The sequence below is a fragment of the Plecotus auritus genome (genome assembly GCF_963455305.1).
Source record: "Plecotus auritus genome assembly, chromosome: 9".
Taxonomy (NCBI): Eukaryota; Metazoa; Chordata; class Mammalia; order Chiroptera; family Vespertilionidae; genus Plecotus; species Plecotus auritus.
This window is the reverse complement of record NC_137783.1, coordinates 140,535,813-140,552,246: the sequence shown is the minus strand read 5'-3', so window position 1 is coordinate 140,552,246 and position 16,434 is coordinate 140,535,813. Positions and strand designations below refer to the sequence as shown.

Here is a 16,434-nt window from a genome sequence, read left to right as displayed (position 1 = left end):
GTATCATGCATCCATTCATTCATTTGTTCATTTGTAAATGTTACTGAGCTCCCCAATAGCCAATATGGTTCTTTGCATTTGAGAAAAAGCAATAAACAAAACAATCTGAGACCTTTGCTCTCATGAAGTTTAGAAGGGGGAACTGAAAAGAAACTGGAACATGGTAAGTAAAGTTGCAGTACACTTGAAGGGAGAAAGTGCTATAAAAAAAGAAAGGTAGAATGGCCAGGGGAAGTGCTGTGTGGGAGGTAGAGCAGCGTGTGGAATTACCTGGGTGGCCAGAGGAGAAGGTGATTTGAGGAAAGACTGGAAGGAGGAGGGGGGGGTGAGCCAGGCGGTGTCTGGGAGCAGAGCAGTACGGGCGTTGCAGCCCAGCTAGAGCGGAGGCCTGAGCCCTGCCCACCTAGCATGCTCTATACTGGAGGCAGTTTCACCGTGCAGACCCCTGGGCCCAATGATGACCTCCTGACTCAGACCCTGAGTGGAGCCCAGGCACCTGCATGTTAAACACGCACTCACTGACGTTGGAGAAGAGTCACAAGGCAGGGTATTTTCAGACCACAGGCTGCTTTGGGTCTTCTTCTGTTTGTCAAGCTCCAAGGAAGGAAGGACGGGAGCTGACCAGGGTGACACAGGCACAGTCATGGGGCAGTTCTACCTGTCATTTTGGCATGTCCTCCCATTGAGCCTTCACATCACCCTCTGTGAGCTGGATGTCACCCTCTCCCCCCTTTAACAAGGAGAGACTGAGGACCCGCAAGGCTAGGGAGGTTTGCCAAGGACACAGAGCCAGTTAGGGATGGGGATTGGGCCCAATCCTCTTGGAGATCACTCCAGGGCTTCCTTGTCAAGTTGTCCCTCTGCCCTAGGCTCACCATTTCAGATTGCTCTCAATCTGTCTTTTCAGAGACACAGCTCATTTGTGATTTCATTGAGATTCACTTGGCCCAGTGGTTCTCAAAGGCTGGTAGGTATTCAAAGCACCTGGTGATCTTGAGATACTTCCCTGACCCTGGCCCTAGCCTACCTCCAACTGCCCGTAGGTTTTTCTTCGCTCTCCAGGTGGGGCCAATGCCACCAAAGTTTGAGAACCACAGCTCCAAGGTGGGGTGACCTCAGGTGTGGGCATAGCAGACCCTTGCTCTGTAATGGGGCCAAGGAAGGCCATTTTAGGTAATAGTGAGCTCCTGGAGATATCCCCTAGGAAGGGAAAAGGTGAATCTCATTGTTGCCCTGAATAGCTCTTCTTCTTAAAAGCAGAGCTGCAGGCCCAACACAGGAATCAAGCTTAGTGAGAGGAGGAGGACCCTGGAGCGGTGCCTGAGCCCTGGTGGTCAAGGTTGATTTCTTTGGGCATAAGGATTTGGGACCAAAGAAGAGATGAGTGGAAACAGAGACCCACGTAAGTGTTGGTGGCAGGGTTGGGAGAGCCGTGGGATGTGTAGTAAGAGGGTGGCTTTGGACCAGACACTCCCTGGGGCTTCCTGGACCCCCTCCGGCCAGTGGGGTTGGGCACTCATGGACTTATTAGGCTTATGCTTCCCAAGGAGTGAATGCCATGTGCATCCTTCCAGAAAGAGGCCTTGAGGAGGGGTTTTTCAGAGGGCAGTGGGGTCTGAGGGTAGTGGACTTGGTTTTAAAGCTCCCCTGTCCCAAACTTGTGTTACCTCGTGCTTTGGGGCTTCTGTTTTCTCATCTGTAAAGTGAGGCTAATGGAGGTGCTCTCCTCATAGAGTCGTGCTCAGGATTCAATCACGTGTGTGTACAAAGACCTTAGACCAGAGCTTGCCATTGATAATATTGTGTTTTCAGAGGGTTCTGTGTCCTCCAAAGTAACCTGCACCACTCATTCTCATCCTGGATATATTGGGCGACCTCATTAAATTCAATGGACTTTAATAAATTGTGTCCTTAACTAAAGGTCCAGTGCACAAATTTGTGCATGGATGGGGGTCAGCAAACCTGCCATCATGGGGGCCATTAGACAGGGCTGATGGGGGGGAGGGGACACGGGAGGTTAACCACCCAGCCCTGCCCCTGATCAGGGTGGGGGTGGGCTCTTGGGGGCCAGGCCAGCCGGGGGGAGGAGCTGTGGGAGGTTGGGGAAGCTGATCGGGCCCTGATCTGGCTGGTTGGCCTCCACAGTGCGCGTCATAGTGACCGGTCATTCCGGCTGTTCCATCGTTCCGGTTGCTTGTTTTTTTAATATGTAGATTGCTCTATCTGAAAGTTGGGGAGAATTCTGACCTCCCAGCATTTAGGATTAAATGAAAACAAAGCTGTATGGAGATGGAGCTTCTGAGCAGTCGTTAGGCTCACTAATTAGGTAAATGATCCAGATTGAAAATGGGATCTAGCATTTACTATCAAACTCTGCCTGGCATATATGTGCCACATAGGTGTAGCTATGTTACAATAAAACTGTATTTGCAGAAACATGAGGTGGGCCCCTATTCTATAACTATACCAAATTATCTTGTAAATCATCTGTTAAACTTCATTAAATCCATCAGTTGTAACAATCTGCAGAAAACAAAACCAAATCCCCAAGTTCTAACCCTGCACATGTAAGATATTTAACACTGACAATGAATGAATGGCTTAATAATTCATTTAGAAGTTCAAACTCTTCAGATTTTCCCAATTAAGTAGGAAGCTGGTGTTTTGGCTGAGACTGTCTTATGTTAAAGAGAAATCCATTCATCTCAGTAAATTTCCTAATTCAAGAATGGGTGTCTACTTTTGTCAAGTGTCTTTTTAGCATCTATAGGTGAAGTGATTTTTATCGTTTTATGATTTATTAATGAAGTTAATATAAATGTAGAATTGAACTACCCTTTCATTCTCAGGTTATCTTATGATGCTGTTGGATTTAAGTGTTATTCAGCTTTTAAGTACTGATAATGTAATCACATGTGAGATTCATTCATAGTTCTTCATTTAAACTTCATTAAATTTGATGTCACTATTTTTTATTATAAAACTAGAGGTCCGGTGCATGAAAATTCATGCACTGGAGGGGGGTCCCTCAGCCCGGCCTGCCCACTCTCACAGTCTGGGAGCCCTCAGGGGCAGGAGGCAACCCGGCGATCAGGGGAAGGCGAACGCCCCATCACACCTCTGCTGCTGCCAAGCCAGCAGCACAAGCCTCGGCCAGCCCTGGTTACCTGAGCCTTGGGCAGCCCTGGGTGGCTGGGCAGCTGCCATCCAAGGCTTGCCTGCACCTCGGGCCGGCCCTGGGCGGCTAGGGAGCTGAGGGGACTGGGGGACGCTGGAGGCAGGCACGCAGGGTGAGCCTGGCCTTGCTGCACGCCTACTGCCCCAGTGGGGCTGAGGGGACTGGGCGCCGCCATCTTTAAAGGCATGGTAGTCAATTAGCATATTACCTCCTTATTGGCTGTGGGCACCGCCATCTTTGCGATGGTGTGAGGGTCAATTAGCATATCCCCACTTTATTAGATAGGACTAGAGGCCCACTGCACGGAATTTGTGCACGGGTAGGGTCCCTAGGCCTGGCCAGTGATCCGGGCGGATCGGAGCCTTCCTTCCCCTGGCTGCCAGTTGCCAACCAGGGCTCTCCTTCGTTCCATGCTGCCCTTTGGCAGTCAGCGCACGTCATAGTAAGCAGTAGAACTCCTGGTCAGTCGAACTCCTGAGGGGACAATTTGCATATTAGCCTTTTATTATATTGGATGTGGATTCTTTTCCTTTTCTCTAGCACAGTGTAAATAGTATTGGAACAATAAATTATTTTAAATACATGCTAGAATTCCCCTGCGCGGGCCTGCACCTGAAGGTAAGGGGAGTCTATGTTGCTACAGTCCATAGTCTCTCTCTTTCTCTGCAGGTTCAGGAAAGCTTGTTGAGACCACAACCAAGACCCAGACTATGAGTCACCAATCAGACAGCCTCCACAAGCCCTGTGGCCAAATAAAGGGCCATGGCCTCAAAACCCAGAAGCCCCACCCCCGGGTAATGGAGCTGATAATGCGCCTGCGGCAGATTGTAAATGAGTACATCCTGCAGCTGGAGAGCAGGCACCAGCAGGAGGACCTGCAGCAGGAGAAGCAACAGCACAGTCAGAACATCAGGGACCAGGAAGCCATCCTTGTCCATTTAATGTGTGAGGTGGTCAACCTCTTACACTCCGGAGCCTCAAGTAGCCTGGAGCTCCAACTGCCTCACCTTTCCCTAGACCAAAGGGGTGGTGCTGGAGGTGGGCAACAGGCCCAGTCATCCAGGGAGCCTGACCAGCTAAGTCACCAACTGCGTGATTCGAAAACTGCATTTATCAGCTGTGACCTATCCAACCGTGGGATTGACGTCTCTGCCTTATACCAGTCCAATTTCCAGGACTTCATAGCCTACCAAGGAGACAAATACCACAAGGACAAGAACGCCTTGGTGAGGATGTGGGTGGTGGGAAGGGCACACTAGAGAGGACCAGTCACTAGGATTTACTGAGTCGTGTGCGAGGTACTGTGCTCTCTTGCTTACTCTTCCCTGCCTTATGAAGTAGATGGTATTCTCTCTTTATGGATAAGGGCATGGGCACAAAATAGAATGACATGCCCAAGAAAGGTGGAGGGCTGAGACTGGGTTCCCTTCTTCCCCTCTGCTTTCCCTAGTCCCTGCTCTTACCTTCTAGGAGTCACTGTGGTCACAGTAGAAGTGGTCCTTTCTCATGGGACCCAGTCTAGAAATGATAGTCATCAGCCATGAGGATACAAAGATTAATGATGTTTCAAAGAGCACTAAGGGGATACCAGGTTTGGGTGGTCTGGAAAGGTGTCTTAAAGACTGAATCAGCCAGAGATAGTGGGATGCGGGGTCCTCTAGGCGGGGGTGGGGGGTGGCGAAGGGGGGAGCAACAGCATGTGTGAAGCTTTAGGTGGGAAGGGCTTGGAGTGAATGGAAAAGGAGGCCCATGTGGACAAAAGTACAGCCAATGAGGGCTCTGACAAGAAGTGTGGAGAGGGGTAGGGTATTATCCAAAGGGTGACAGGGAGTCAATGAAAGGCTTCCAGCAAGGGATGTTCACAACAGCTCTCCAGTCACAGGCTGGAGGACAGAATGAGTATATCATCTCTCTGCTTCTAGCTGAGTGACAATGTGCTCAATGGCCATTTGCTTTTCTGGGGGCCAAGTGAATCAGGTACCTCCTTGGACTCTGAGGAACTATAGCTCCTCTAATAACTTGAAAGGCCTGCACATGGAAATGGGAATAACAAGAGATTGGTATGTGGTACTTATGGATCCAGGCTCTGGGCAAGCAGGTAGAGTCTGCCCATCACCAAGGTCATATGAAAAGGGTAAACTAGAGACTAAGTTTTTACTGAGTCCTGTGCCAAGTACTGTGCTCTCTTGCTTATTCTTCCTGGTGGTATAAATAGATGGTATTGATCCTTATAGATAAAGGAATGGGCACAAATAGAGTGACATGCCTAAGAAAGGTGAAGAGTTCCCCTCTTTCTCTCTGGTGTCTTTCCTTGAGAAAATTTACTTGTCCTTTCTTAGCTTCACTCCCTTTAAAGCAGGAATCATCACAGAACCCTTTTCTTAGGAGTTGTGAGAATGAAGGCAATGAACAAGAAGCACTTAGCCTAATGAGAGCCTATTGACTCTAGTCAATAAGAACCAAGTGACTGGTCACTGGTATGTAATATAACTATTTATCTCTATGGCTCTAAAGGGGGATATTTGCAAACTGTACGATTTTGGGGCTGTGGGAAACTTTCAAACACGTAAACGTGGATTGAATTGCCTCATGGGACAGTGAGCTCTCCCTTTTGGAAATTATCTGGGAAGAGTACTTTTTGACATGTTTAAAGGGTTTATCTAGGCAGGGAAGGAGGACTGATCTCAGATTCCTTCCATCTGCAGGGCTTCATTAACCTTGGCCTCAGTGAGAACAAGCTCTGCATTGACCTGCTGACTGAAAGGGTAAGCCACGTTCCGGGCTTGCTAGGGCCCATATTCAGGCCCAGGCCCCTAGCATGTGGTAGCTATAGGAGTAGGACCTAGGCCATTAGGAAAGGGAGTGGGGAAACAGCTTCTAGAATAGCACATGTCATCTCCTGGATTTTCTGAGTGTTCCGAGGTATTCTTTGGATGGGTATATTTTGGGTAGACTGACAAGGGAGCCTCTGGCCCAGGTGTACTGTTGGGGAGGTTGTTAATTAAGCAGTTCTCAGTAAGGTATCCATTTGTGTGATCTGAGAAGAATATCAGGGCCTCCTTCATTCAGGAGCATGCAGCATGTGTCCCCATTGCCCTCTGGGAGGCCCTGTGTTGTAGGGCAAATGCCCACCTGCATCCTAGGAGTAGGATGAAGACTATGGGGCTTCCCTGGTCTGGCTGTCCTCATGCTTTATTTGTCAACAGCTGAGTCGAAGTGACATGAACTACATTGATGATGACCTTCTGCAATATCCTGATTGGAGAGGACATGCATTGTAAGTAACTTCCAGATCTATGGCCTCCTAGTCCACAGGCACCAGTTCTCAGGCAGGGAAGAATTCAAAGTATCAGATTTTTGGTTGACTACCTCCGTTTCTTTCAGTGAAACCTCTAGAAAACACAACTTTAGGAGGCAGCCTGGTATAATAAAAATAACCCAAGCTCTCACACTAATTGTCACCTCGAGAATCTGTCAGTAACCCTATAACATGAGATTGGATGCCTTGCTTTTTGGATAAAGACTAAAGTCTAGATACTGAATATGAAAGGGCTCCTGGGCCTGAAACCACAAGATCTCTTTGGGTCTGTCTGCAGCCTCAGGGAAGAAGTAGCCCGGTTCCTGACCTACTACTGCAAGGCACCTGACCATCTTGATCCAGAAAATGTGAGTCAGTTTCCCAGCCTCACTTATCTCCTAGTGGAGAGATGTATTCATGAGGGCTCTGCATTTTCTAAAGGGTCCAGGAAGAACCAGCAGAGGCCTTCGGAGCCAAGACAGAATGAAAGCCAATCGATTCCAACTTTGGAGGCTCCTGGTCCCTGTCCCAACAGAGCGGGAGGGAGACAGAGGGACTAGCCCATCATACATGGAGATTGGTTTTTTACTTCTACCTTCTGTGCATCTTCTTCAGGTGGTTGTTCTAAATAGCTGCCTCTCTGTCTTCTTGACCCTGACCATGGTGCTGTGTGACCCAGGTGGTAAGTTGATGGACTTTGCTTTCCCTCAGAGAAATAGCAGCACACAGGCACTGGGCCTCAGAGAAGAAGGCCCTTCCCCTAAAATGCTGGGACTCTCCTACACTAGTTATATTTTCCTACTATTTCTATAGGAGTGAGGGATTCGCATCCTCACTTAATGAGGAAGGAAATCATGAGAGAGTCCTCAAGGAGGTATGCCTTTGGGAATGGTGATGGTGAGAACCAACCCATTATATTATTAGCTGGGATTTGGGGCTCAATTCCAATACAGAGAGCCCTGGCAAACTGACTCAAACTATAGAATTTCTATCACTGCCTCCTAAAAAATAATGTCTAATGAGTTCTAGATCAAATAAAGCTGAAAGATCTGTTCTCAATGTCCCTCTTAACAATGTCCAAGCAAGAGTCTCAGACTTTAATGAGCTTTGGCTGCATGGAAGGTAGTTACCAAGGTGGCCAGTTTCATTCAAATCAGTAGGTCCTTGGTTAGTTCATCAATAAGGCCAATTGATGGGAAGAGAAGCACACTTGAGACCACCAGATGTAGATAACATGAGTTATGTGGAGAGAAAGAGCCCTCCTTGTGCAGGGGCCTCAGTCTTGGTGTTTACCCTGGAGCTGACCAGAATTTGTTCAGTGCCCACCATGCTAGCAAGTTAGGCTTGATTTGCATCTTGCTTTCTGAGCCATTCAGAGCACGGTTCTTCCTTTGTCTCCTTCTATCGTGTAGCCCTAAGGCAAGGATACTGGAGTTTTGTTCCTCAAATATTGTTTATAAGAATGGCTACCTTTTACAGAGCCTGAGCCCCAAAGCATTCCCCCAAGTGGCAGGGATTGCCCAAGTAACCAACCCTGTCAGTAGAGTTGCTGCTGGTCTGGGGGGTCAGGTGGGTGTGGTGGATCTGACTGAGAGACCCTGTACTGACAGCCTTGTCTCCTGTGCTTCCAGATGCCTTTCTGATCCCCACCCCCTTCTATTCCGGCTTCTCATTAACTTCCCACCTGTATTCAAAAGTTGAGCTGATTCATGTCCATCTGCAGAGTAAGGTCAGAATGGGGCCCTTTTCCTGCTCAGCCCACCTAGGCAATGTAATGTTCTGGGGGCATTCCAAGGTTTATGGGTGGGGCCAGATTTCCTGCCATGTAATTAATGTAAGTGATGATGGGGTGAGGATGGAGAAATCAGCACAGAGGGCATGTGGGACTGGTACCCTGGGTATGAAGGCCAAGGATTGTTCATGGTTTGTGGGAATGAGAGACTAAAGCTTAGAAGCTTTCAGATGGGTGGTCCTCAGGCAGTGTTTGTGTTCCAGATCACTGAGGCGAACACCCAACCATTCCATCTGACTGTGGACAAGTTGGAAAAAGCCATGGTTGAGGCTAAGTTTAAGGTAAGGAGTGGACCATGGGTCAAGGTGGGTCAGTGCTGAGACTCTGCTACAACTTCCTCAGCAAGAGTGTGTGGGCTCCTTCTTCAGAAGAAGCAGTGTTCCAGGGACATGTCCCTCTGGGAACCTTGAGCCTTCTCAGTGGCAGTCCCCAGTGCTACTTCCTGCTCTGCTCTGGGGGCAGTATGGTAGTTGCTTCAGGATTCTATGTAGACCTTGGTTATGTGACATATATTGGGTGTTCTGACTGACATTGGCTGAATATGAAGTAGAAGTAAATGATTTGAGTTCATTGTGTTATGTTTGGTTCTTTCAGAGGAAAAAGGTCAAAGGTCTTGTTCTCATCAACCCCAATAATTCTCTGGGAGACATCTACTCTCAGGACTCACTGAAGGAATACCTGGAATTTGCCAAGAGGTAGGAGTTTACCCCTTGAAATTAAACAAATTGCCATCGTTCAAGGACAAGAAGTCAGAACCGGAAATACGTTTTTCTAACTATGCTTACTGCTTATTGTACTCTGCAAAGTGGTGTACAACTAACTGAAATGGGAATGAAGGAAAATACAACCACATGCTTACAGCTTCCACCAATCTTTTTTTCCCCCAATTTCTTTCTAGTATTTTCCATGTGCAAACATCTATGTAACAATCATACTTATAGTTTTCTTACTCATCCACTTTTTGTAGCATGAGCACTTCTCCAGCATCACTTCCCAAACTACTTGGCCTGAGGTGCCAGGGAAGAGAGACTGTTGGATGATGTGGGGTGAAGTTGAAGACTTATCCCCACAGAACTTTATGTCCCATTCCTAAGAACATATTCATATCTGACATGTCTGGTAGGGGTAGATAGTCTTCTATTCTAAGCCTCATAACTAACCCAGACCAATTAATGGTGAAGCATCGGGACAAAAGGAAGAACATTGCAAGTCCTGGGGTAGAATTTGACAGAATTGGGTTCAAGTCCCTGCTTCAAAACCTGCTGATAGTGAGTATTAACTTTGTCTCAGAAACCAGTTTCCTCATCTGTGAAATGGAGATAACAGTACTGCCTCAGAGGGCCAATGGGAGAATAAACGATTTGCATATAAGTCTTAACCCACTTAACACCACAAATTGGTCTCTGCTTGAGGATTGAAAGGTTCAGTAAGATTTCCTCCTGTGTGTCTTTTGGGTTCTATGCCTTCCAAGTACTCCCTAGCCATGTGTAAGGTCCTTTTTGCGGTACCAGCCCCTCTGCCCTACCATGATCTTTGGTGCATGGGCTGCTGGGGCAGTAGGAAAATCTGATGTGTATCCAGTATTGACCATAAAAGAAAGTGAGTTAAGATGAGAGAGAGAACCTTGATGTTGTTTTCCATTTTCTGTCTAATTTGCAGGCACAACCTACATGTGATTATTGATGAGATTTACATGCTGTCTGTGTTTTGTGCATCCATCCCATTCCACAGTGTTCTGAGCATGGAAAGGTGAGTTGGTCTCAGCTGGAGTGGGAATAAGAACATTAGCTTCCTGCTTTTGCACAGTGATTTCATGTGTCATAAATTTACCTGGCTAAGTTTTAGGAATGGAGTTAAATGTGAAAATAAACAAAGTATGATCTTTCCTCCTAAGTACCTTTGATCTAAATACCATGTTGTATATGAGGCACTTGAGGGCAAAGAAGAAATACCACCGTCTAAAATAAAGATAAACTTCTACAAAAGGTCTGGGTAGAGGACCTCAAGTCCGGTTCCCCATCCCCACATACAGATCTTAAGTCTTCATCACTCAAATATTTGGCTATAACCTTGATTGTACTGTATCCTCTCCAGTTTGCCTGACCCCAACAGGACCCATGTGATCTGGGGCACAAGTAAGGTGAGTTCCAACAGCCTATTCTTGGGTTGGGAAGGGATGGGAACCAAGAACATCAGGTATTCACTCCCTTACTCTCTTCCGCTAGAGTTTTGGGATCTCTGGCTTCCGTTTTGGCACTCTGTATACCCACAACAAGGAGGTGGCCTCTGCCGTAGGTACTTTTGGCTTTCTCCATGGCATCTCTGGCATCACCCAGCACAAGCTGTGTCGGCTGCTCCAGGACAGAGGTACTGAGCTCCATCCAGGCATCTTGGTGGGATTCCTAGGTCTGCTTGGGCCTCTGACATGCCTTCAGCCCCTTGACATCCTGTTCGCTGTCTCAGGTGTCATGGTGGAGGACAGGAAGTTTGAAGAAAGGCAGGATGCAGCTCAGAGGGGGCACTAGGGTGTAGACAGAAGAGGGAGGCGCTAATCTAAAAGCCAGGATGGGCTTTAATTTCTGGCTGTCTGTAGCTCATGCTCTGCCTGGAAAGGGGATAGACAATTATATGAAGACTTCTGAAATCTGTCCTTATGTCAAGGCCTCTTTTCCCTTTTCAATATTCTGCTTGCTCAGGCAAAGATTACAAAGAAATAAGCACCCTGACTCCTCAAGTATGACTTAACTTCACCTTCCAATGTGGCCAGGGGAGCACTGCCATTTGGGCAAGTTGCTGTGGCTACATCTATGGCCCTTGGGTTCTTCTGCCCCTTGGATCTGACATGAATGCTGGCTTCAGGGAGAACTTCCCCCTTTAGTGCCATGGCCCAAACATAGAGAAGGGTCCCTTTCTTTAATTCCCTGTAGTAGAACAGATGCCGTCTAACAGATTTAAATTAAAATGTTATTTTATTATTATGGGATAACCATAATAAAAAAAGCATAATATGCTAATTAGACCAGACAGCTGAACGACCTTCCAGACATCCTTCCGGATGAAGCCACAGTGGTGGGAGCCAAGGCAGAGGCAGTTAGGGGCAATCAGGCAGGCAGGTGAGCAGTTAGGGGCATCAGGCAGGTAGGCAGAGTGGTTAGAGGGGATCAGGCAGGCAAGCAGAGGCAGTTAGGGATGATCAGGCAGGCAGGTGATCCATTAGAGATGATCAGGCAGGCAGGCAGAGGGGTTAGGGACACTCAGGCAGGCAAGCAGGCAGAGTGGTTAGGAGTGATCAGATAGGCAGGCAGAGAGGTTAAGGTGACCAGGCAGGCAGGCAGAGAGGCAGGCAGCCAGAGAGGTTAGGTGTGGTCAGGAAGGCAGGCAGGTGAGCAGTTAGGAGCCGGCGGTCCGGGATTGCGAGAGGGTGCAGGCCGGGCTGAGGGACTCCCCATTCTGTGTACAAATTTCATGCACCGGGCGTCTAGCAATTAAATAAATGAAAGTAACCAAATAATCTGGTTGAGAAAACAATTTAACTTTCATCTTTGGGTGAGTTAAAGGGTAGATAGGAGAAATCCAATGACCTGTTTCCCTACATGGTGCCAGGCCCTTTGATATTTGGCAGAAACCAGGTACCCAGCTCCGTGAACATGGCTCAATTTGGGATGCACATGGGAATTACATGGGGAGCTTAAATGCTGATGTGTGGGCTCCATGTGATCTAGGGATATAACCTGGCCATGAGGATTTTCACAAGCTCCCCTGGTGGTTCTATGTGAATAACTGGGTTAAGATCATCACCAAATACCACAAAGCCCACTGTGTGAGGCTGTAAGGCAGGAGGTAGGGGGAGCTGTGAGTTCCTGCTTCCTGCTCATTTGACATCAGTAGCATCAACCCATTACAGGGGATGCCCTGACTCTTAGTGTCAGAGCTGTAAACTCAAACAGAACACTCCTACAGGTTTACTGAGAAGCCCAGTGTCTTCGCCAGAGCTGTAGGTAGGTAGGTAGGAGGTGAGTTTTGAACATGGATGCCATCAGCTCAAATATAGTACAGAGTCAGTCTGGGACAGAAATAGCTGCCAGGAAGTCCAGGTAGGGAGCATGTGGCAAAGAATTTTTGGCAGTTCTGTGCCACAGGACCTGTGACAGCATTCTCCCCTATCACCATCCAGAATGGATTGACAACGTGTACCTGCCCACTAATCACTCCCGGATGCAGGAGGCTTACAGGTACATCACCAACAAGTTGAAGACAATGAAGGTCCCTTTTCTCAATTGTGGCTCTGGCCTCTATATCTGGGTCAACTTGAAAGAGGTGAGCCCTGGGAGTGAGGACAGGTGTCCTTGGGCAGACCTGCCTGATAGGTCTTGGGCTCAGCTCTGTCCCTCTGCCTTCCCTAGTACCTGGACCCATGCACATTTGAGGAAGAGCAGATCCTTTATCGCCGCTTCCTGGACAACAAGCTCCTGTTGGCCCCTGGCAAGGCCTACACGTGTAAGGAGCCTGGCTGGTTCCGCCTCACCTTTACGGATAAGCCCCAGTGCCTGGAAGTCGGTGAGTGGTGCTGACATTCCATCCTGGTGTCTTCCACTCCTGTAGTCCAATAGCTGAGTCTTCCCTTATTGGCCTTTATTAGCTATAGCTTCAGCTCATCTATACCATGGACGGTTTGCACTTTCATATTTTGATTAAGTTCCTTCGCAAACAGGGATTACATGACCTGCCATTGAGCAGGATACTAATCAGAAGTGGTCCTGTGCCCTGTGGGGCTTGAGTTAGTAGGTGAGATAGACAGGCAGAGATGATCATGGATGTCCCTGTATGTTTTATACAGTCAGGTTCTCCTCTGAAGGTTATGAGAACATGACATTCATTTAACAATGATCTGTTGCATCTCACCACGTACTGGACACTGTTCTGCCTGCTTAGAATAAAGCAGTGAAGAAAAATCATTTATGTTATAAAACTTTTGAGCTACTGAGGAGAATAGATGGAGTGAAGGGACACTAGAGGCAATAGAAACGTTGATGAGTCCAAGTCTATTGCCAGGTTATAGGATTTTATATGAGACTAAGTGTCTTGTAGGCACATGCTGTGACATTGAAGCTAAAAATGAGCTATCAGGGATGTGGTGGGTTGACTTGGAAATGCATCCCAAAGAAGGGTAGGCTGAAGTTCAACATCCCTTAGAGTGGCTCCATCATGGTCTACCATGACATGGGGCTTTCTGGAGCCCACCTGAAAACCCACAAATTCTATTTCTATCTCCATTTGGACCCTGTAGCCATGCAGCGGTTCTCTGAGGTGCTAACCAACGTTAAGCAGGAGTGGATAGAGAAAGAACTGGAAGATGCAATGGCGTCAAGTGTGTCCTCCCCATCCACAAGGAGCTCCAGCTCATCCTTCGAAAACTTGGATCCCTCTCATCTTTGAGAACTTGCTTCTTTTTACTCTTTGCTAGCCATTGTGTGTGAGCAAAATGTTTTTATGGGTTGGGGTTGGAAATCCTAGAGTAACAAAGGGAGCTTCCTGCCTCCCTATTTAATTGGGTTTATTTTTGTATTTGAAACCTAATAAAGTCCATATACTCTTAATTCCCAGGCCCGTTTTTATTTCTTCCTCACTCTTCGTAATCACCATTAGGAACTACTAATTTTTTGTCCTTTTTATTTTTAAATTCCAAGGCAGGTTATACATGAAGAATAGAGTTGGAGAAGGTTTTCTAGGGCTGGGGACGCAGTGTCCCAGAGAACCCTAATGAAATCACAGCCACCTTCCACACGAGTTGCCAAATGGCAGGGTGGTGATATAATTGCAGATGTTCCTGCTTTCAAATACAAGCTCTTTCCCTTCTTGCCTTTTCAAAAAGCTTTTAAAAGGAATCTCTGGTGTCAAGCGTGGGGTCTTCCATTTCTCTCTCTAGTCTCTTCAGCTGTTCAAATAACACCACCCAGGAGTGTCTCTGCAAAGCCCTTGCTTAGTGGGCTTCAGTCCAGAACACTGGTTCTGTGAAGTAGGCAGAGCAGCGACTACCTTCATTTTATAGAGGATGAAAGAGCTTCAGCGCCAACGGATGGCTTTGGTCAGTCACTTGAGTTTGTGATCATCCTCTCTTTTGGGTCCAGGTTTGGTGGTTATTGTTCCTTGATGACAATCTCCTGATTTTGTTCTTTTGTTTGTTTTGTTTTAATAAAAAAGCATAAGAACAAATGATCCTTCCAGGTGTTTTTTTTTTTTTTTTTTCCCCTCTACACATGGTTTTTTAGAAATCAGCGATGGCTAATAAAAACAGAGAGGAATTAATTGGATGAATGAGGGAGCTCATGGAATCAGAAAAGAAGGTACATGGCATCTTGGCATCTTGGGATCTCGGAAATGGCAGCTAATATACGATCCTCAAAGGCAGTTTGCTGTATACATGTTCACATCTATATACATATCATATGTATATCTTTGGAAAACATAGTCTAGAACAGCCGTGGGCAAACTACGGCCCGCGGGCCGGATCCGGCTGTTCTATCCGGTTCTCTTGCTCTCCCCTCCACTCCTTTACTTTGAATTTATATTAGTTCACACAAATACTCCATCCATGCTTTTGTTCCTCCGGTCCAGTTTAAGAACGCATTGTGGCCCTTGAGTCAAAAAGTTTGCCCACCCCTGTAGACAAAGGCAGTCAAGACCCCTGCCTGCAAGGCAAGCAATAATGTGAGAGACCCAGAAAGAACCATCACCCAACAATACTGTGATCTTATTAAATTCACTTATTAGCTCTCATTGTTTTGTTTTATTGTTGTTATTTTTTGGGAAAAGGGGGATTTCTTTGAATTTTCAATGTACACAATCATGTTGCTAATAAAGATAATTTTCCTTTGTCCTTTTTGGTATTTATTTCTTGGTTCCAATTGCATTGCCTAGAACCCCCAGTACAATGTTGAAAAGTGATGAGAGAGGACATTCTTTTATTATTATTTTTTAAATATATTTTTATTGATTTTTTTACAGAGAGGAAGGGAGAGGGAGAGAGTTAGAAACATCGATGAGAGAGAAGCATCGATCAGCTGCCTCCTGCACACACCCTATTGGGGATGTGCCCACAACCAAGGTACATGCCCTTGACCGGAATCCAACCTGGGACCCTTGAGTCCACAGGCCGACGCTCTATCCACTGAGCCAAACCAGTTAGGGCAGAGAGAGGACATTCTTATTTTTATTCTCAGTCTTACAGAATTGACTTCAGTCTCTCAGTCAAGCGTAATGTTGTCTTTTTCCTGTTGCCTTCAGTGAGAATTCCACAGTCCTTACCATGGTTTATTTAAGACTGATGTCTTAACCCCTGCTTGTATCTCTGGCCTTTCTCCCACACCTGTAAGTTCCAGAGGTATTAGATTTGTACTGTTCATGCGTGTTCTGCACTGACTCTAACCTTCAAGGCCCTATCAAAATGTTTGTTCTGCTCTAACACCCCACTGTGTTTATGGGGTATGTGTTCGTGGGGGTAGGATTAAATCTCCCCTGTTGTATGCTTCCATGGCGCTCAGCAGTCCACTTCTTAACAGTTATCCCATGTGTCTGTCTGCCTTCCCAATCAACCATACAGGTCCACCGCTTGATTTGCTCATAACTGTATCCCAGCACTGGCAGAGATCTGGCACAAAACAGCCATTCACAAAGACAACTGATCTGGATTAAATAGAATGCTATGACGTGTACAGAGAGAAGTGGCTTGTTTTGCAGAACAAAACACGGAGGACTGAAAAAGCCACGAGAGCTGCTTGAGGTCACGATGCTAACTACTGGTAGTGGCAAGGCCAAGGTGAAGACAGATGGAGTGGTCAGAAGGCAGCCAGGTCTTCCCGCCGTGCTTGTACAGAGGGAACCCGCTGCTGTCCTTTCACGGGGCAAGGGGACTTTTCTACTCGAGCCTCTGAGCAAGCCCAGGCCCTGGGTAGTGTAACTCACCGCCAAACCCCAGAACATGTAGGGTCGGTGGCAGACTTCAACAAATGTTGCACAGATCCAAAGGGAGCAACTACAAACTCCAGTGTAAACTCTCACAGGGAAGGATGTTTGAAGGATGCCCTCGCCTTAATCCGGAAAGGCTTCTCCCTGGCTGCAGGCAGGCTTCAGTTGCCTCGACATTGGGGAGCTAAACCAGGAGGCAAA

The 16,434-nt window shown here is 47.1% G+C and overlaps 1 protein-coding gene across 1 annotated transcript; it reads left to right on the top strand.

Moving 5' to 3' along the window:
- Positions 1–3,888: 3,888 nt before the first annotated feature.
- LOC308257690 (putative inactive 1-aminocyclopropane-1-carboxylate synthase-like protein 2) lies at positions 3,889–13,870 on the top strand (the record flags this gene model as incomplete). Its single annotated transcript, XM_080687820.1, has 14 exons — positions 3,889–4,404; positions 5,884–5,943; positions 6,385–6,455; positions 6,775–6,844; positions 7,092–7,158; positions 8,108–8,205; positions 8,472–8,549; positions 8,863–8,963; positions 9,928–10,017; positions 10,363–10,408; positions 10,494–10,635; positions 12,443–12,585; positions 12,672–12,825; positions 13,556–13,870. 14 exons carry the CDS (start codon positions 3,889–3,891, stop codon positions 13,702–13,704), a joined length of 1,785 nt encoding a protein of 594 aa, XP_080543946.1. The 3' UTR covers positions 13,705–13,870.
- Positions 13,871–16,434: the final 2,564 nt, after the last annotated feature.